The sequence below is a fragment of the Takifugu flavidus genome, chromosome 2 (assembly GCF_003711565.1).
Source record: "Takifugu flavidus isolate HTHZ2018 chromosome 2, ASM371156v2, whole genome shotgun sequence".
NCBI lineage: Eukaryota > Metazoa > Chordata > Actinopteri > Tetraodontiformes > Tetraodontidae > Takifugu > Takifugu flavidus.
This window is the reverse complement of record NC_079521.1, coordinates 19,126,882-19,149,026: the sequence shown is the minus strand read 5'-3', so window position 1 is coordinate 19,149,026 and position 22,145 is coordinate 19,126,882. Positions and strand designations below refer to the sequence as shown.

At 47.3% G+C, this 22,145-nt stretch overlaps 1 protein-coding gene across 2 annotated transcripts in view; it reads left to right on the top strand.

Moving 5' to 3' along the window:
- The window catches only part of elp4 (elongator acetyltransferase complex subunit 4), a 38,930-nt gene that overhangs the window by 360 nt on the left and 16,425 nt on the right, over positions 1–22,145 (top strand). For both annotated transcript variants that reach the window (XM_057016706.1, XM_057016716.1), the window contains exons 2-9: positions 1,036–1,071; positions 3,947–4,068; positions 4,646–4,780; positions 6,155–6,291; positions 8,562–8,646; positions 10,445–10,633; positions 14,043–14,151; positions 15,625–15,731. In XM_057016706.1, coding sequence (XP_056872686.1) covers positions 1,036–1,071; positions 3,947–4,068; positions 4,646–4,780; positions 6,155–6,291; positions 8,562–8,646; positions 10,445–10,633; positions 14,043–14,151; positions 15,625–15,731 — 920 coding nt within the window. The remainder of the gene's footprint in view (positions 1–1,035; positions 1,072–3,946; positions 4,069–4,645; positions 4,781–6,154; positions 6,292–8,561; positions 8,647–10,444; positions 10,634–14,042; positions 14,152–15,624; positions 15,732–22,145) is intronic.

The following is a 22,145-nucleotide window of genomic DNA, read 5'->3' as shown; positions in this document are numbered from 1 at the left end:
ATATAATGTGACTGAGAAATGAGGGAGGTTTCAGTGGCATTTTTCTGTAAATGTCCATTAAGTAATATTTGGATTTCTGACTGAAAAATAAAAATGCATCGCACAGTGGAAGTGCACATCGAACTTTTGCAGGTTTTCTTATCATACCACCTCATCTTGACAGGATAATAGGTGAAGTCATAAAAATGTTACACATTTGTGGTGCAACTTTTGACACTCACAAAGCAAATACATTTGTGGTGTATTGCAGTTGCTCTGCTTGAAGGAAATGAATCTGTGATCAGCCAGCAGTGTACAAAACCAGGAAAGCTCCCAAAGCTGAGATGAAAAAGGCAGAACATCTGCAGACCCCTCAGACACGTCGGTGGTGCTGCAGGTGTATTAGAGTATCCACAGAGGCTCCTTAACGGGAAACTGCTTACCAAACTGTTTTCCTCTCATTCTTACTTCCTCCTCTTTCCATGATTTTCAAAAAATTTATATTGTTGTGGCCTAAAACTTATTTTTTGCTTGTTTGTAAATTGGAAAAGGCATTTAAATTTCCCTACCGATTATTGTAGCGCCTGCTAATGTAGCCACACTTGCTGTCAGACACTGCTGGGGGAGTCATTCGGCTAGGGAAAAGGTCATTGTAAGGCCACCATGTAAACACCAATCTCAAGAATTCTGTCATCGATTGCAGCAGATATAACTCTGTATGAGAACAATATGTTGGGGGGGTGGGGGGGTCCTTTCAGCTGTATCAGCCACCATTAGGCAAGTAGGACAAGAGAAATGAACTCTTATCTACATAATTAGATTTTTTGTGTGCCGGAAGATCACAAGTGTAACTATGTTAAAGGCGGCGGCTGCGGGCTCGTTGTCACACTGACACAGCTTTCAGGAACTCTTAAGAACACAGCAATCATTATTTCCATCACCTGTGATTTTCTCACCATGAGAAAGGCAACAGCCTGCTGTGACACCAGCTCATTCTGCCGCCGCTCTGAAGGGAGAAAAACGCCTCATTCAATACTGTTTCATCTTCCCAAACAGGTGGAGGGTTGGCAGTCGGAACCGTCCTTCTCATAGGTGAGACTCAGAACCAGCACATTATATGTGAATTAAATGCTCTCTTTAGTCAGGTTTACTTTCTGCACATTTACACCAGTTTTAGCAATTTTAATAATTACATATATATGGAATTTTCTCAGGCCTGCAGTTTAAATTTCAAGATGCAGTCCTTCATTCCCCGAGGGCCAGAAATCTTCCCAGTTCAGCTACAGCCTCACGCTGTTGCTAACCAACAGACGAGCCATAAAAGTTTTTAGTTATATATTCAAAGCAAGTGAGTTTTTTGGAACATAAATGCCTCCCACTGTATTATTATTGTTATTATCATCCATCATAGCCTGGCTGGTAGACAGTGAGGTTAAGGTAGTCTTGTTTCCACTTGAAGCAAAGGCCTCTACCAACTGATGATATTGCTTTGCCCTTTAATTCACCCCCAATCGATGCAGTCAGCAGTCGGTGATTATACACTAATGCGTTCTTCCCTTCCATTTTGTGAATCAATGTACGGTTGGTTTCATCTGGTAATGAGAGACGCAGTAAAGGTGAAATGCATGTGTGCGTGTTCTTGTGTTTGTCTGTGGAAGCGCTGTGCGTGCGTGCGTGCACTGTGCTGTGGTGTGACTGGGTGGGATGGCTTAGATGGGAGCGTGTGTTTGTTTGTGTTTGTCATCTCCTACAGTCTGCCCCCTTTACTTGTGATGGCCCGTTTGTGAGCCGCGGAATTAAAATTACCCGACCGGCCGCCGTTTGCCTTTGAAGTGTCTTGAGCTGTCCGTCCTGATTTGTCCACGGGGGATCAGCTCAGTATGGCTGCTGTCTGAAGATCGCTCATCCCTCATGTTTTGCAAGAGGCGCAGCAAAGCTAACGGGCTCTCATTATACTGCCCATGTTTGGTGTCATTCCATCACTTTTACTCGTTTTACCCTCAATGCGCTCATCATGTTAATCATCCTTTAATATCTCCTCATTGTTTGAACATCGTAGACAGTGACAAAAAAGACCTGTAGGAATCCAGTTTTAGAATTTACAGTTAGAAGCAGGATCATTGGAGGAATTGTTTGTTTTTGTTTTGTTTTAATAATCACAGCATGATTAAAAAAAAAACCAAAATAATTAAAGAAACGACTACAAGGAAGAGACATCGTTGAATTGATTACACAAGTGCTGTGCTTATTTATGGACATGACACAATTCAGTAGACGTTTAAATGCAGGTATATGTCAGGTATATGGTTTTAAACCTTAAATGTAATGAACCAACACTGTCTTAATGCTATTTAACCCCCCCCCCCCCCCCCCCCCCCCCCCCCCACCCAAAGCATCAGCTCCTGAAGCTCTCTGTTTATCCAATGTTTGTGTGGACGTATTTTTGCGGCTGACACGCAGATGTAAATGCAGCTCTGATGAAATATTGCATCTTCGTGAACCAAAGATTCATAAGGGGGGGGGGGGGGGGCTGACCTAGATATGCGGCTCCTCCCCTGCAGCTCTGGCAGATATGATGCAGTGGTGTTGTGAGCTCACTCCCCCGGCCAGTCAAATGAAGCAGAGGCGTTTCTTTCTTTATAAAAACTTAGAGAGACTAAGCAAAAAGCAAAAAAAGCCCCTCGCCCCATGACTGTCCGGAGTGACTGATCTACCTCAAAGATATGACCCCCCCCACCCCTTGTTGCTCGTATACCCCCGCCACCTCTCACCCCCTCCTTTACCCCCCGCCTCAACAGCCTAATGACTCCTGGAGGTTCCATTTGTAAGACTCCCATAGAAACACTGCCACAATAGGTCCCATCTTGAGAGGGCCCATCTGGGAGTCTTTGTGGGGCCTGCTGAAAGCCACAAAGGCCCGCTGACCTAGAAACCCATCAATAAGAGAACAGGGAGCCCCACCGACAACAAATTGAAGAGCCCTGGAATTTCCTGGGCCATCCTCAGTCCGTAGGTGAGGACACAGACCTGGAGTACTGGAAGGTGGGGGGGGATTCTCCGAATGTTTAAGGATGACACATCAGGATGTCATTCCAAAGCTGTCGGAGCTGTGAGACTCTTACATTTAGCTGCTGTCTCTGCAGTCTTTGTCCCTGACCCCACGGATTCGTCATTGTGTGGGCAGCCCTCTGAAATCCTTACAAATTGATAATTGTGACAGGAAGCAGCAGCAGCATGCTGGGTACACTCATGTGCCCTCCTTCAGGGGGTTCATGGTGGTGCACACATTTTAGTGGGTTTGTTTGGTGGAATGTCTGGGTGGCCACTTTGTTTTCAGTGGGAAATGCCAGATTCCAAAAGAATCTGTTTCATTTACATTCTAACTTGCTCTTTACGTTTGGTTGATGCCACCAAAACCACCTCGGTGGAGCTAAATTCACCTGTTTCTGCTGCTGCGCTTCAAAAAGCTGAGAGAGTAAAAGGAACACAATGCCAAGAAGTGTTTTAAGCCCAAGCCCAGCTCATCCTACTTCTGCCTCCTCCTGTCAGTCATCAGGCAGATGGAATCTCTGGCAGGGAAGCTTCAGGTGAACGCTTGAGACAGGTGTCTCCCCCTCACCTTCTATTGGTAGTTCCTGTGGTAGGTGGACACTAACAAGAGTGCAAAACATGTCTGCTCTGCTTAGATGGTCACAGCCCCGTGCCGTGGCCATTGCCACATCAAAAGGTAGCGTTAGTAAAGGTCCTTACATCGATTACACCTGTCTGGTGTGATGAGGTCATGAAGCGCTGTAGGTTTGGTGTGTGAGACGAGACCCAGATGTTGATTCCTATTTGATTTAAACACCAACACCGTGCTGAAGATGCAGGTGTGTGTGTAGCAGTGTGTGCTTGAGCGGATCCTCTTCCTCTGTGTGCTCTCACATAGATGTGGACATATTCTAACAGACGTGTTTTACTTTTTTAGAGGAGGACCGCTACGACAGCTACTCTCGTATGGTCTTAAAGTACTTCCTGGCAGAAGGAGTGGTGTGTCGACATGAACTTTTTGTTTCAACAGCTCAGGAAAGCCCAGATGACCTCTTACAGGTATGATCTATTGACATTAAACCTGCTTTCTGTCCACCTCCTGAGCAGGAGTTGCCGAGCACGCCCTGATGTGCCAGGTGTTGTGTGCACACAGCTTTCTTCGGGGTGCGTCAGGGTCGGGGGGCATCTGAGAGGTCGAGGGTGGCATGCTTGCAGCATTGTTCAGATGTTTCAGGATCCACGGCCCTATTAAGAGAACCATTACCCCAGAAGCTGACTGTCAGCCATCATATGGGAGGAGGGTCTCTCTGCTACTGATTGATAGTGGGAGGGGTCACAGCCTCACCCTCTCTTTACATATCAAAGGCTTATTAAGAGAGGGGTGATTCCCTTTGGGGATATATAACATCATTTAATGTTTTATTGCTAAGTCATGTTATGCTAATCTGCAACAGATTTTCCATTGCAATTTAAAAGTGAGTCTGGTAAAACGGCGTTGTTCCTGGTTAAATTCTGTTTTTTTTCATCAGCACAAATGATGTTAGTTGGAAAAATAATAATGCTATTGGTGTGTTTATGAAGGGTTTATTACACTCTACCTGTTTAAGTGTACTGGACTCATTTTTTGTTCCAATAGGAACTCCCAGCTCCTATTTTGGATGATGTTGCTGGTCACACACCGGTGGAGCCGTCCAGGCTGTCATGTGACCCTCAGCATGGTTTGGATGCCATGAAGATAGCCTGGCGCTACCAGAATCTTCCAAAAGTGCAGGTTACCTTTCAAAACGTGCACATCACGTTATCCATCACACATGCACTGGGAGCACACTACAAAATAATCCGAAAGCAGAACAATTTTCTTAGCTGAACAAGTGTGTGGCAGCACTGGCTTTCTGTTCTTAGTGGTGTGGCAATTGTCTTCACCACTAAATCCATGAGCTTCTAAACTACTTTGTGGAGTGAATGAGGCCTCGGCCTCTCCTTTCAGGGCTTGACCAGATTACTCACACTTAGCTGGCAATAGGTAGGCTTTTCACTGGTCTCCAGCTCACATAGACACACACATGCCCAGCACCCCTGCTTAGCCTGGGAAACAAGACTACTTTGCAGTCTGTGCATTGACATGTCTGCTCGCTCAACCCTATGACCCAGACCAGCGCCTCCATCGTCCCCCAAATCCCTGCCTTTCCCCCTGCTAGGGTCGGCAGCACTACACTCTTTCTTCCGCTTTTGAGGGGTGACCCTCCCCTTGTATTTCTCTGCAGTCTCCCCCCTTCTGTCTATAATCCATATCGCTATGTGGATTAACAGCACAGTGTGTCCCGGGGGATCCTCTCTCTCTTTCTCTCTCCCTGGAAACTTCTTTATATCTGTGTCCTTTCCTCACCTCTCCCCCCTTCCCTGTAAAATCGTCTTTACAAAGCACTAGTAAGCCCCAACAGAGGATTTGCATCCCAAATTCACCCCCAGAGTCAACGCTTACTTTCCCCTTACACACACCTCTCCCGGCATGGCCCACTGTGTCGCTCTCCTGATGAAGACATCAGATCAAAGGTGAGGCCATCAGGGCGGAGATGGAACGCTAAGCGGGTTGCCTTGCTCACAAAGAGAAGATGAGCCCCTGACCCCCCTGCCCTGCTGACCCCCTCGTCCTGCCAGGAGAGGGACACACCGGGGGCCCTAATCCAGATTAGGAGTAGATTAAGGGTCCTTGTAACAATGGAATCCCTGGTTTCACTGAGAGAGAAGAGCTCAAACTCTCTCTTTCAGCTGCAGGAAAACATCCGCCTTCCCCGGCGTCCCTGACATGTTTGCTTTCACAGCCAGAAGTGGACATTTATGTGAAGAAATGATTAAGAGTGTGGCCGTAGTGGTTATTTAACTGTGGTTATCTGCCGCACAAATGTCGAGGACTGACCCATAAACAATGCAATTGCTCTACCACAGTATTGTAAAACACGCTCAATTAACATATTAAAAAGACAAACCCAATCTTTCTTTTTAAGAATCGCTTCATTCTAATGGGAATCGGTCGCTGGCACATCATTTGAAATTGGTTAAGTCAAGCTGTGACAAACGAGCAAGGAGTAAAAATCAACCACTTCAGCTGCAGGTTTGAAGTGCTTCCATTTGTTGACCTCCTCAGAGTGCACTGGCATCCTCATCCCGTTTTGGGCACTACTACGATGTCTCCAAGACAATGGAGCCAGAAATTCGCCAGGCAGCCAGGTGCCACCGCTTCTACGTCCCCGAGCATCCCAGCCAGGCATCATCCACACGCAGGTAAGACGACAAGACAACATCGGCAGAAAGCTTCCCAACCAATGAGACACCATCTGCAGAGCACAAGCACACGAAGCAGACGTCATCCACAAAACACTGTTTCTAGAATGAGACACATCAGCAGAACACAGGTGAACAAACAAGGTGTCAACAGAGTTTCCAGATAAAACACTGCAAATGCCGAGAGATGGTGGGCAAAGAGTAGGAAGCTCACCTCAGTAACACTCACACAGCTTTTCTGAAAAATAACAACCGTAATAATGTTTTGGCCTCTGCTACTTTATACCTTAAAAAACCTTGTGTTTGTACCTGGTACTTGACATGACGCAGTCACAGGTAGAAATTGTTGCTACGCTTCTATCGCAGTCAATTAAAGGACTAATTAAAGGCTAATTTTGAATGATTTTAATAAAATACACACCAGTGCATGCTTTCAATCCCCTCTGCTCATGACTGATACAGACTCTTCTGTCTTTATTGCCAAGGGCTTAAGACATCCTTGGAAAAAGCTGCATAAGTCTAATCAAACAAGCTTTTTGTTTGCTGAGCGTCTGTTTGAGTTTTCCTGCGTTGAGTGTACGTAGGGTTCAAAGGTCGTGCAACCTCTTTACTTAGAGAGTGCTGCTGAACACACAAGGGCACACGAAGGCACACTCAGGCGCCCAGAGTAAATACAGCAATCTGGAGCACAGAGGACACACGCCAGGCCTCACAGAACCCCTCAGCCTTGATTTCAGCAAACAGTCCATTTAGCATAGCAGCAATGCAAACACATGGAAAGTGTGCAGCCCCACTATGTTGACAACATTGCTGTGTTGATCTGCATCTGACTTCAGCAGTTTATAATGACGATTAGCGTGGAGCAGCTGAAAGAACAGGAAGCTGCCTTCATTGGTGTTTGCAGTATAATGCACCGCGTACGACTGACATGGTGCTAATGTTCTGCTCTTTGAATGGATCTTTGGTCTCACAGACATTATGACAGCAGGAACCTACACCTGCAACACACCATTGTGCCCCCAGCTCCGCCCCACGACTGGCACCAATGCACGAACGCACATACACATGCATGCAGATCTAACACACGCAGTCCTGAACAGGATACTCCCCCTTGCACGTGTCCACAGCCCCATGTTGATACCCTAGCTGTTAAATTGCTCTGTTTCACTTGAAGGCATAATTGGCACAAATTGCTCTCTAGGTGATACAGATCCTGTTGTTTAAGACCAGGCATCCCCCTTCTCATCTTCTTTCTTTGCTCTCTCGCAGAGAAATGCTGTTAAAGAGAAGCTTCTCTCTGTACGATCCTAATTATCTGACATGCTAGCCCCTGTAGCTAAGCACCTAGGCCTTTTCTTTGGTACCTGAATAAGGGGTGCTCAGTAGGGGTAGCTAAAACACAATGCTGTCCTACACAATGACTGCCACTGCACACGAAAGCATCCCAGCCCCCTGCCTCTGAGCAGGGGCATGGGCAGAGAGGCCATGGAGGGTAAGTGTCCTTCTTTCTCCAAACCAACTCTATCATTAGCCCCAGCGGGGTCAGGAGGCACCATTGTCACACTGAATAACTGAAATAGAGTACATGGATATTCTTGGCTCAAGTGTAATCAAGAGAAGTGTGTATTACTGTTCTTTATGCAGAACTGTTGACATGTGACCAAGGTTTTCAACACCGCAGGTCCAACTGACAGCTGAGATATCAGCCCAGTGTGGCTCACTACAGAGTGGTCATTACAGTGTTGGAGCAGTCTTAGATGGGGGGGGGCTGTGTAAAGGCTGGGGTTAACATTGCTATTGGCTAACACATAGACGCACGGCGGGCTCAGCAGTAAACATCCCTGAGCCTTTTGTCAGCCGTGCACATCTCGCCCCTGATTAAACAGCAAAATGCTGCTCCCTCTTAATTTAAGCTATCGTTCCATTAATTCCCCCCATCCCCGCACTCACCAGCTTTGTTTGCGTGAATGTTTGTCCATATGTGCAGATCATCTGTCAGTCTGTCTCTGCACAATCAGATCTTCAGGGAGCTGACAGAGAACCAGTCATGTTGTAATTTAATCAACCACATAAATTAATTGGATCTCTTGATATGGATCATCTGTCTGCTTCAGTGGCTCCAAAAAAGCACAGTCAGGAGGAGCATATTCCAGTCATGGAGGATTAAGCCTCTGTGCTGATAGGCTTGGCCCGATTTCATCCAAAATGGTGTCCCGTGCAGTTTCTGTATCTCACTCCTCTTCTCTTATGTCACTTCCTGTCTTTTGCAGCACCGGGCTTGAGTCCTACTCTGCATTACTGACGTCCCTCCAGGAGCTCATACACAAGAAAGGGTTTGATTTAGCAACTCCCATGGTAAGAAGGGACGGGGACTTTGGTTCTTCAACGTTGTGTGTCGCTTCTGCAGAGATTCTACTGAGGAGAACGTGTGCACGTGTGACCCCCCCCCATCTCCTGGTCTGTCACATCCCACCCACCACTCTCCCATGTGTTTACCTTTCTCTCACCTGCTCAGTTTGGCCTCACCTGTGTGCCCCAGCTGTGTGTGTCTTACCTTTGACACACATCTTTTTAATATCTGACACATTTCAACAGACTGCCAGAAACGTCCACGTCCCATCTGTTTCCCCAGGGCCAAATGTGACCATGTCAGCAAAAAGAAATATATAACGCATAGATTTAAGCCAATAAATATATATACAGGTGTGTGTGTGTGTGTGTGTGTGAGAGTGTGTGAGAGTGTGTGTGTGTGTGAGTGTGTGTGTGTGTGAGTGTGTGTGTGTGTGGTGTGTGTGTGTGTGTGTGTGTGCGTGCATGCGTGCGCGCGTGCGTGTGTGTGTGAGAGTGTGTGTGTGTGTGTGCGTGCGTGCGTGCGCGCGTGCGTGTGTGTGTGTGTGTTGTGTGTGTGTGTGTGAACCTTCAGGGCCGTTGTACCTGCTGTCACTCATTCTCCAGATGACCTGCTGACCTCCCGCCGTGCTGTTGGCACAGTCCTGGAATTCAGGCTGCCACGAAGTTTCTTGGTTCTGGTGGATTAAAGCCCAGTTGAGGCTGAGTCTTGTTTTTTAGTGCTAATCTGAATCTAAACTAAAAATTTTGATTATTTTTCCTTTAAAATCTCTCAGTAACTATCAGAACACGGATGAATCACCTGGAGGATGTCGCCTGTGTGGCTAACCTCAGTCACAATCTTCACACCACATTTGCTCCTGATTCAAAATAGAACTTTTTAAACCAGCGACCGCCGTATCCCCCCCCCCCATGGAAGGAGTGTAACTGTCGTCTTGACCATTGTAGAGGGTCAATGCAGACTCGAGTGTGGAAATATATGAGGCAGCTGTAAAAATCTCCCAGGAACAATAGGGTTTATTTTCCTTAGATGCATGAGATCCTCTGCAGCATCCAACCAAGGCTTAGGTCATTCTGTTGGGAAAGGAAGTGGAGGGGGCGAAGCAGACGAGATAATGAGAGCGAGGCACAAAGGAGTGGAGAGTTTGAGAGGAAAGAAGAAAAAAGTGAGCATATTTTAGGCCCGAGCTTTGTTAAGCACCCTTGGCTCGCACCTCACTCATCAGAAGCCATCGTGAAGAAACCCCAAATAAAAGGCGTCTGTAGCAAAGGTTAAAACCCTCTCACAGCTTGGACAGGCTCCTCCATTTCCTCTGTTTCAGTGATATATATCCCTCTACTGTTGGGCCACTTTTTCCATCTTCATGAAAGTGCTCCACTGTTGATCTCCTTTGGTGGGGGCAGTGGGATCCAAGGGAAGGCGCTCCACCCTTACCCCGGCCCCCTTGGCTGCGGAGCGTCACTGTTGTGCCAAGAATGTGCTGGGGTTTCTGGGTGGCGGCCATATTGGAAGCCTGTCTGACAGGTCCATTGTGCATGTGTCAGATGGCCTCTGTGATTGGGCAGTTGTGTCCAGTCACGTTTGGGCTCCGCGTTCTGATCGTCTGTGCTGGTGAGCACACTCTGGTCACTCTCTCCAGTGTTGGGGAACACGCTCCAAAAAAACAGCACCTTCCCAAAATGACCCCACACATAATGTGTTGATGGCCGTAGAGGTTTGCCCTTCAGATCCCAACTCCTGCTTAACCTGGGTCTGACTGCAGCTCTGCGCGTGTTTCATTTGACCCGTTTTTCTGTCCCACAGTCCAATTCTCGTAACATCCTCCGTATCGGGCTGCACTCGCTCGGCTCAGCGCTGTGGGGTGATGACCTGTGTTGCCATGACAACCCGACAAACGGCCACGCTCTTACTACGTTTCTCTACGGGCTGCGTGCTTTGCTAAGATCGTCGCTGTCAGTCGCCGTAGTAACGGTGCCATCACACCTCATGCAGGTAAGACGCATGTGACCGTAATCATGTGACCATGATGCAACAGAACCTTTGATGTCATCTGTTTATGCAAAATGTGCTTTTTCTTTTACTATTTGATTTCACTTGTTTATTATTGTCTTAGTTCTTCTCACATTTCTTGTTATCTTTGAAATTTTGTACCTGGAGGACAAAGTCATGAAAGTTTGCCGATGATTGAGCGGCTTTTTGTTGATCGGTTGTTTTTTAACCCCCTTCTTGTGCTTTGTTTGGTCATTAATGGGGTGCAGGCAAAGTTCGAAGCCTTCTGTGGAGGGGCCTCTTCCCGACCATGTGGTGCGGTGTCACCCTGATATGAGTCAGAGTCGTGAGCCGCCCCCCACAACACACACACACACACATCCGCCGGCCCAACAGACACAATCGAGTGCACAATTGAAGTGTTTGTTTGCCTCTCCCGTACTCGGAGCATTTTGCTCCCTCGTTGGAGTGTGTCTCTGGCTACGCTACGTTTGTGTGTGGATATATGAGCGTGTATTTGTGGGAGGGGGTTTGAGTCTGCATGCATGCGTCTGTGTACAGTCTGGCCTCTCAGTGTGAAGGTGGAGTCATCTGCTGAGGCATATGGCAGACCACAGCCCTCCCCCAGACATTTGACCAGAGAATTACACTGGCAAGAAAAGCCATCTGAGACTTGGTCATTCAAAAGGAGAGAAGCTTGTTTCCACTTTCAACACTTTTAACCCTCCTCTGACCAAGTCAGTGGACGCTGCGTCTGGGTGTTCTCGGTTCCTCATGCAGAACTGTAACTTCATGGTGAACTGTTAGAACAGCTGTGTTGTCACAATACGTCCTGGCTTCCAGCCTTGGAAGGCCTTGGCGTGGTCTAAAAAGGTAGAGTGGCTAACTAGCAGATGTCAGCTGTGGTGGGAGAAGTGCCCCTGTCCTTCTCTGGCCCGGCCTCCAAACCTTTAATCTGTCCCCTCCCTTTTCTCCACCCTGGGGAGTGAAGTGAATGGGCAGGAGAAGCCAAGGAGAGGGAGAAAATTTGGACTGTATCAGGTGTTGGATGATGAAGCCAAAACATGGTAATGAGCGGCACAAGGAAATGACCTCATAAGTTTACTCTCTAGTGTTGTGGTAGAAAAGAGGTCATGAGTGTTTCCATGGTAAGAAACGCTAAATGAAACCGTAGCAGTATTTTACTTGTAGTCCCTTTGGATAGATAATTAGTTTAGCTTACAAGATGTGGCGTTTGCCCGTCCAGACTATTAGCCATCGACTTGCTAGCCAAAACCAAGCTGGACTGTCTATCCATTATTGAGCAGCTTGGGAACTTGGGCGACTTGCTGAAAGCCTCCTCACAGCAGCCCAGGGCCACAGTCCATCTGAAACATTAATTAGGCTTGTGTGGTCCTCCTCCATCACATTTTCCTCTTCATCCATGTCCACGCTGAAGAGGACGCATACACAAACACCACACGCACAATGGCTGCAGGATGTATGTGCGTTTATGAGGGTTGATGAGAAGAGCGCGCGTTTATCATTGTATAACAGCAGCTTTTGATTTCATAATGAAATTAGTTCAACAATTATTTTATGTGACATTTCAAGCATCATTCTTCCACACATAAAGACTTATCAATGCTAAAAGAATGTAAATCAGCTCCGGGATGTTTAGGGAGGATCGTTTCCATCGGTGGTGGGTGTGTAAATGTCCAAGTGCTTCAACAACTGCCGTGGACATTTCCAAATCTCACACCTTTCCCAGATCCATTCCAACTCTTCCCAGGCTGCTCTTTGTGTTGGGCCTGAATAAATTAGGCACCAAAACGTGAGTGCTTGAGTCTCATCTCGTCCCATCTTCTTCACCACTTTATCCCTTTGGGCTCAGGGGGGGGGTCCACAATGGGCTTAGGTAGGGTGCCCCCCCGGACGGGTCACCAGATCATGGCAGGGCCCTCATGAGCGTTTGTGGGTTCGGTCCCATGCTCAAGGGTACCTGGGCAGAGCTCCGCTCCTCAGCCTCGCTCCCAACTGGCTGCTTGCTTCAAAATGTGTTGTCAAAAACAAGTGTAAAAACAAATGAGTAAATTCTAATGAAAAATAAGTCATTTGTAAAATATCCAACTTTTTTTAATTAAACCAACAACAATTTGGTTTGTTTAGGCTTCAGTATTTCATTTTGAAGTTGATTTTCGATGAAGAGCTGGTAGGATGACACCAATCTGCATTTAGATTGCTTTTCCTATAATCGCTTCTTCGGTCTGTAATTTTGTCTGTAACCCGGGCGAAAGAAAAGGTGCTAAAGGAAGGAAGGAACGCCGGTGGCCAAGAACGGCCATCGAGGGTCATCGGTGACTGGTCAGATAAATGGTTGATCTGGTTGTAACAGGTTACTGAGCTGCTGGGAAATGAGGCATTTTTGACTCATTAAGCGTGAAAAAGGTTCCCAAAAATATGGAGGTTCAGTCTCTGATGAAGGCAAAGCTCTCGGCTGCATTCGCCCTTCTGCCACTTTAGTACTTTTCTTTGATTCTTAAGCTTTGATTTTTTTTTTGTAAATTGGCCAAGAAGTCTTATCTTTGTATTTAAAGAAGAATAGAATATGGAGAAATAGAGGCAAACCTTTGGCTCATTCTTTAATATAAAGGACAACTTGGACTTACTGTAACAGCAGCATTGGGAATCATTTCTTGCATCCAAATTGTTAAAGCAGCTTAAATTGCTACATTAAAGTGACCTTAGACAGCCTCTAAGTGCTGCGGCCCACGACTGGGGGAAAATGCCGACTTTCAAAGTAGGACAAAAATGAAAAGGAAAAAGAAAGAGTAGGGAAAAGACATGAAGGCATGAAAACTGCATTAGGCGGTGGCAGCCGACACAGAGAAGGACGTGAATGATTCAAGAGGCAAAGAAATTAATAATGCACGACTCCCTCTTTCTCTCTATCCCAGTGTCCCTCTTTCTCCCCTCTTCCTCTACTCTTTTGTGTTTCTCCTCCACTCCTGTTAGCTGTGTTTGCCTTTGGTTTCTCCCTGTTTGCTGCGCCGTCTGTAGCCTCGCCAGTAGGGGGAGCTCCATCCAACAAGCTTCTGCTTCTCCCCCCACTTCTTCTCTTTTTGTCCTCTTCTGAGTGGTTTCAGTGTGGGTCAGCTGTAAATGTGTTTCATATGAATTTTGTTTGATAAGTGAGACACTTCCAGTCCATTCCTCTGAGTGATGTGACACCATGCCTGGGTTGTGACATCACCTGGAGCCCCTATTATACCTGCTCACATCACCTCGGCCGTGTGCACCATCGACCAGGCTACAGGAAATGACCTAATTTAATTGCAACACCGATGGCCCGTCAGGAGGCTTTTAATTACCTGCTCTTGTTTCTGCCCCCCCCCCCCTCTCGTGCACGCTCCCTCACTCTTCTGCTGTACAGGACAGAACTTTAGTGGGCAGAATAACGCGGCTGTGTGACCACGCCATCGCCCTGGAATCATTCAAAGGCTCTGAGAGGGAGACCAACCCACTCTATAAAGATTACCATGGTAAGAACACACACATTCCCCCATCTTTCTGTCTCTTTACACACACACACACACACACACACACACACGCACATGCACACAGACACAGGCAGTGCATTAAGGCTGGGGCTGGGCTGTGGATGGAGGCAGGGCAGCCCCCTCGCAGGCCAGGCTGTCAGTGCCTGTTAGTGTGCTGCTGCTCAATCAGACGTGCTCCTCAGTAGACAGGCCAGGGGGGATTCAGCTGCCACGCTGTACCCCCTCTCCCTCGTACCCTCGCCCCCTCCATCACTGCCTCGGCCCTCCCCCCAGCAGAGCCTCTCTCGCCTCGCCCCCTCTCCATTCCCAGTCCCATCCCATACCCCTGAGGCTCTGGAGCAGAGCAGTCCAACACTGGGGAATCGATATCCTCACCATCACTCTCTCTTCCTCTCTGACTCCATCTCTCTGTCCCTCGCTCAATGTCTCCCCGGTCAGCGTGCTCTGCTAATAAATGGAGGATGAGCAGGGCGAGAAACCGGGGAAGCGCTGGCAACGGACGGCCAGACGTTGGGAATTAACGTTGGGGAGCAAAATGGTTCATCCTCGCCTCCCTCGGTCTGTGGCCCCCTCCCAACGCTCGTTCACACACCTCACGCATAAAGGTCAGTGGAAGCGAGGGTGTATTTTTAGCGACGCCTCTTGAACTCCACTCACTCTTGTGCTTTTCCACTCATTTGTCCCCCCCCCCCCCCCCGAATCGACAGATGAGACACATGAAGGGAAGGAAAAACATTCAACGGCAGGATGTGGAGTCCCCAACTGCATTTGTTATTGGATCACCCCTCTGTGTGTCAGCACCTGGAATAGAAAACTGGGAATTTTTCAAAACCGATCTCACGTTATGAATCGACTGTTCGGACTGTCACCACCTAATCAAAGTCCTCTCGCCGTTATGAAATTAATCTACGCACATGATTGTTTTGATGTGTTCATGAGTGCAACCGCATCTGGCACAAGTGTGAGAGCGAGCGTGGACGCGCGTGCACGTGTGTTTGCAGCAGCAGTTCAGGGCTGCTCAAAGCATGCTGGGAAACCTGTCACTGCAGATCAGGCAGAGGGAAATCACCCAAGTGCACCGAGGAGCCCGGCCCCCATCCCCCACCTCCCCTCGTCCCTCCTCCACTGCTCCTCATCTCTTATTTCCTCCAACACTCATTTAGGAAAACTCGCCTCCACAATCGCTCCTACATATTTTTCACTTCCAAAAAGTCTCAGATGTTTCTGCTTCTTGTAACTTTCTGCTCCACGTCAGGGTTGAAATATCCAAGTTCTCAGTAGATTAGACAACAACAAAATGTGAGGAAATGCCCCTTCCCTTCTCCAGACTGCTAAAGCTTCTAACTCGGTGTAATTTAATAGAGCGGGGGAACGCTGGCGGTGGGTTTGGTTCTGCTGAGCAACACTTGTGAGTTGGACTTTGCCAGACCTTCTGACTGTCCCTGTGCTCGACAGGCCTGTTGCATGTTCGCCAAGCACCACATCTGAACTGTTTGGCCAGTAACCTGCCCGACCACAAGGACCTGGCGTTCAAGCTCAAGAGGAAGCAGTTCGCCATCGAGGTACGCTGTCGTGGTCCAACCGTCAAATATGGAGGCATTGGTTGGTGGAGGACGTCCAAGCTCTGCTCTCAGACGGCTGCTGTTTCTGCCAGCCTGGTTTTACTTTTGTCTATTATTGGGTGTCAAAATCAAAGGTGAAACTATTGATTGTTCGCTGTTGCTGTCACACTTACTTTGGTGTGATGTCAAGAAGCAGCAGTGTGTGAACAATAACTCACCCTATTGCACTCTCACTCTTTATTACAGTGTAATTATAATCAGCAATTTCACTTTAAGCATTCAAATGTTATTATACCAGATACATAAATCACAAGTCAATATAGTAAGAACTAGTAAAACCTCTAATGGGAACCAGAAATGCATGTAGATAGGCTGCTTCCTCTCATCTCTTTAGAACACACACCCTATAACAAAATTAAAAAATACTTAAACATTCCTCACTTGGAGTAAATGGATTCTGAATTCTGTGTTACAATGGCTTGATTAGAGACTCGAGCATAGGGGTGTGTGTGTGTGTGTGTGTGTGTGTGTGTGTGTGTATGTGTGTGTGTATGTGTATGTGTGTGTATGTGTATGTGTGTGTATGTGTGTGTGTGTATGTGTATGTGTGTGTATGTATGTGTGTGTGTGTGTGTGTGTGTCTGCACTGCTCGTGTTTTCCTTATTTAAGACTTCTCTCTCCTGTCACAGGCACATCCATTTTGCACGTGTCACATGATCAGTCTGACTCAAAGTAATCAATCTGTCACTAGTACCACTCCAGAGACAAATTAAGGGGCCCTCCGCTGAGCTCCTGCTCATGATTGGCCCTCATTACATTATCATTACCTTATCACACCTCTGCTCCTCGCTTCTTAGTGAGTCTCATTGTTTCACAGGAGGTGACGGGGGGCAGCTAGCTCGTTCCTTCTGCTGCTAGCCTGTCCCCTCCTGTCTGACCTACTCAACAGGCCTTGTGTAGACCCTCTCTCCATTTACACGGCGTGGAAAACGTGGATTTTAGTTATACTTGTCTAACGTGAGGGCAGTGGGGACAGACGGGGGCACGCCTCAGCTGGACCGCGTCATATAGCTGAGTCAGCACCAAACCCTGGAAATCTCTCACTTTGCTACTTGACCTTTTCCAGACAAACCTTAACCTCTCGATTTGTTTAACCAACGCTTGCTAATTGGAACAAATGCCAGTCGCAGATTACAACCATTACAACATCCAGGTTGGTCTCCTGATTCCAGCTGTGGATCAGATGATCCCAGACGTGGATTAATCACCGTCATCCATACTGTGTTCTCATTGGTGTTCTGTAGCTCTGACGCAAGCTGTCATTCATTCGGGAATGTTAGCGGGAGTTGTCACCAAGCAACATGGAATGCAGGTGTCACTCACTGCTGATGTCCCGGTTTATGCATGTTTCTGGGAATGGGAATGGGAATGGGATAGCACGCAACACTGCTGCTCAGCTCTTGCTCAACCGGCTGAATACGGAGTTTGACCTGCGAGTCAGCTGCCTCGGTGGGCCCGTGATTGACGCCAGAGATGGCGGTTGGATTCTAAACCCGGTGCCTGAAGTGTGACAGCTCGCACCATCCCTGCTAATCACCTCATTTACTCAAGCTACAGGGCTCCTCTGCCTGGAGCCACATAATACAACATTCTCATCCTGGGATCTTTGCTCACAGACTCTGTTTCCACACGTCCCGTGTGGCAGCAGATGAGCACACACTTCGTGCTGGCACATGCGTTTTAATATAGCTTTTCACAGGTTTCCATATATTACAGAAGTGAGTCTTTGCTTTGCTTGATTGAAGACTTTTGCAGATGTGGCAGGTGATTGGTAGCCGTGGCCCCTCCCTGCTGCATCAGGCTTCCTGTGGCTTTATCCAACCAACCTCCTCATTGCTGCTAATTCTATCATCATGCAGGCTGCACAGGAACACAAAAAACATATTAGTTAGCCCAAAATCCATCTTTTACCTCTCAATCAGTTTAGATTTCACAAGAGTTCAAGCGGCGGTTATTCGGTTATCGGTAGTTGACAGGTATTAGCCACGAGGCCCGAAGCCAGAATTAACCTGTGGCCCTGTCTGAGCAGGTAAGGGAGTGTTCGCAGCACAGGAGATTAACACATTCTCTTATACTCGGATACAGAAATCGCTTTCTCCCACACTTGTGTACTGACTTCAAGCACATTGTGATTGAGGAATGCAGCTCATGCATGTGTGACACGCAGCCTGTGAGAATCCTGTCACTCGCTGGGGTCCGACTGACTCAGGTCTCCGGCACTTTCACAATCCCAGAATGAAGCTCTCAAGAATGCAGATGCACGTAATTACGTCGTCCCTACCTTGGTGTGACCTTTTAAACTGACAGGCGGTGCGCCTGTGGGCCAGAGGGGTGCCAGGTCAAAGGTTCAACTACAGTATAAGACGGGGATTTGTGTCACATTAGTCTTCCCTTAGAGAGGATACTCAGGCGTCTGCTGCTCCCACGAGCATCTGGAGACACATGTAGCACAAAATGATCAACCTTTACTCGTGGATTTGCATTGTATATAATATTAGGAGATGTATAATATTAAGATTCAAGATGTACTTTATTCATCCCCGTAGGGAAATTGGATTGTAGTAGCAGCCTAACGTGGATTAACATAACTGTAGTGTGGGTTTTGTATCAAAGTATAGAAATAGAATAATTATATACAAATAAGATTAGAACATTATAAGCATATATATATATATATTATATATATATATATATATATATATATATAATGTCCATGATTGTCCGCAATTTCAACACCATCCTGTCCCTCACCACCTCGTCCAAGTTTGCCAACAACAGACCTGCCATTATCTTCCATAATAGTGTGTGTGTGTGTGTGTGTGTGTGTGTGTGTGTGTGTGTGTGTGTGTGTGTGTGCTCTATTAGAAACATCTTGTTGACCTCACAACAGCAAGATTTGTCTCACACACATTAACACGTCGATGCCGCTGGATAAACGGAGATTTTCTGGTAGATTCTAGAAATCTGATTATTGCTGAGTCAGGCTGTAGTCAGAGTGACGTGATGCCTGCCTGGACACTCTGCAGCCAGTTTTACCCTTCATGTGACCAGATCTCCAGTCTGGCTACCATCTGAAGTTGCCCTCCCCCCCCAGCTGAGCTTCTCTGTGGGTCTGTGGTGCAGCAGCATCGAGGGGAAGAAGCAGCCAAACTGAAAGACCTCGTCAGGTGTTTAGACTAGGTTAATGTTTCCTGGCATGTCCTCAAAACGTCTCTAAAACCACGCCTAGGCCCGCCCCCTGTTGAAGCCTGTGGGTGCCGAGGGAAGGGTGTTAATGGACCTATGTGAGGAACAGAGCGGAGGCTAAGAGTGGGGGGGCATGAGCAGAGACGAGCAGTTAAGTGATTCTCAGGTCAGGTCTAATTAAAATGAGGGCTTTTCCTCAGAGGCACCAAACCGTCTTATAGAGAGAGAAATAAAGTGTGTGTGTGTGTGTGGGGGGGGGGGGGGCAGAGATCCAGGCTCCAGGGCTGCATATTTATTCCTGTTGTTTCAATTCTACGCCCGCTCGTATCACCGCCTCCTGACCAGAACGCTCTTAGAGGACCGGACCAGCTCACGTCATAACTCCTTCCATCAGTGGCTCCTGATGACTTTTTCTGGTGACATCCAATAATACCCCTGAAAGTATTATTGGATGTTCCAAATAAAAGCTTCTGGTCTTTATTCATTTGGCCGTAACTCCTGTGGTCTGTCTGTCTTGGGAATAACAATCAGCTGGGAACGGACCTTCAGAATAATATTCCCACTGAATGATTTATGCTTCCTCCCTTGGTGTGCACGGGGTCTGTTGCATTTTGGGATGAGGTGCGCTCGTGGCTTCTGCGTGCACGAGAAAGAGAGAGGTGGAGCGCTTGGTGCAGGCCAGCCAGCGGCACGCGATCGGACCCCTCAGCCAAACAATATTCACAACATACATCAGCTTTGCATCTATTATTGAAGAGGGTTTTATCTATTCTGCAAATGTGCACGTGTGTTTGAAGATGGCCGCCGTGCACGTCCTCACTATTGAGACTTGGCTGGGACGATTCTCTTATTCTGTTTTATTGGCTCGAGCTTGAATTTTGACAGGTCAAAGTTCATTAAGGACACTAGCAAGAGTTTCTTCTTCATCCTTGAGAGGAAGCGTTGGGGAGAGCTGGTCAGACGGGTCCGAGCTCCGTCAGAGAGGATCTGGGCCCGGGCCAAATGCTCTTGCCGCCCGTGGTGCCTCAACACAGCGCTCAAGCATTTCTTACATACCGTACACACAATGTTAAAGGAAAACAGAAGTGGGCATGTGCCCCCCTCCTGCCAGGCCCAGTGAACGTGCAGTCTGCCTCAACTCGCCCTGGAAGTGAAAGTGTTTGATCGGTGACCACTGAACCTTTAACATGGTCCACGCACCATTCAGCCCCCATCAGACGAGTCTGGCCACACTGGCCTCAGACCTGATTAAAGTAGCTCTCGTCTTCAGCTCCCATTAGAGGAGAGGAAGGCTAGAAGAGCGGGGCTGTAGCTTCCACGCCACCCTACATCTCCAAGGTCTTGTGATACTATGGGCTATGTATAAGTGATTTCAGAGCGGCTCGTCATCAGCATAATGGTAGTGACGGGGCTCGTAGGCCCGCTGGTGCCTGTAAAATAGGGCTCTGCTGTATTGTTCCAGCTTCACATATGGTTTCTTCCATAATCCAAATATAAAAGAAGCTCTTCTGATTTTGCCTAAAGTCTTTCCTATTTAGTATGTATGGTCCATCTACTGGGCTGGAAACATGAGGAAGAACATGTGAAGTTCTGACAACTTTTATACTGTCTGTAGTTTCTGTGTGTAGTTTAATGTCCGATATCAGTCAGTTATTTGTAGTTTCCAGTCGCTATGGTAACGTTAGATGACTCTATCCAAAGGTTCTTTCTCATGTGTGCCGTGTTTCTGAGCTGAGTTTGCTAAATAATGTAACACTGATGAAGGAAAAGGCTTCAACTCTAAACCAACTGTGTGTGCAACCCCCCCCCCCACTGGTGCTGATCCACAAAGAAAGATCGAATTGTCATCATGGACACAAACAGCTCCGTGCTCGGAGTGGTTCAAAGGTGGAATGTTGATCCAGCACAGGAGCATCAAACTCAGGACGGCTCTCTGCTTGGTTCCTAAAAATAACTTTCCCACACTCTCAACACTGTGTCCTGGGGGGGTCATGAGCGCCAGTATGTGCACATATTTCTCTGTGTGCACTGCTTTAATGTGAGGATAAAGCCTCCCCAAATGCCGTCTTCATCTGTTTTCCCTCAATATAATTTCTTTTAATTATACTGATTTGTTTTTAAATTCTTGAATAAAGTTAAAGCTTTGCTGAATTTTTGCAGTGGGGGCGTTTAGTAGCTGAGCGTAAAGTGCTTCAGCCCCAACACAGCAGAGCTCTCTCACATGCACTGTTCTAAATATTTCTTTAGATCTGGGATGGATCCCTGCTCAGCAGAGAGCTGCTGGGCCCTTTTCTTCTTCTTTATCTGTCTACTCACAATGAAGCTTTTGTTTCAGCTAATCATGGAATCTACTTAACCTCTTCTGCTGTGATTATGCTTGTATTTGAAAAGGATTCATCCAAGAGTCAACACAGACTTGTTTAAAGTGCTGTTACCCCATTGAGGCTGCTGGCTGCCTGCTGAATGTATCAGCGCTCCTAAACTTTATGGGGGCAAGTGTTCCTGTCCTCCAGAGTTCACAGGTGGCTGCTGAAAGGCCCGGGACGGTGATGGAGGACACATATAGAGCCCTGAATAGGCTTTAATTGCACCCAGTAGATGAGTCACAGGCCATTGGGGGGGGGGGCAGGTTAGAGGGCAAGGTGATGGCACCCACCATGAAGGGTTGGAGGTAGCAGTCGAATGTTTGGAGAACAGTTCTGTGCATTTGTCAGTGAGTATCACGGTGTACATACATGAATGTGCAAAGGTGGGGGTGGCTGGTGGGGGGGGCTCCACCGTGTGGTTAAGCAAACTCTCCTTTTGTCCCCAGCGATGATGAGTGATGATGAGTGACGGGGTGTTCGGAGTGGATCTGGCACCAGAATGTGCTTAAGCAGCGTTCAGCCAAACTCATACAAAAGGCAGAAAAGAGCAGCAGCAAACGTCTTCCAACAGTTCCATCATTAGCTCCAGCGCTCCCTCCGTTTTTACCCCACGTTGGAAAGACTTTTTCCTCTGATGCCTCTTTTATGACGGCCTTTTTTATTTTAAATCCTCAAACCCACATCAGTTCTGTACATTTTAATATTCCTGTTACACGTGTTGCTGGTATACAACATCCTTTTCTTTTTACTATTTTTGGAACACTGGCCAAGATTGGCCTAGTTTTTAAAAAATGGATTATC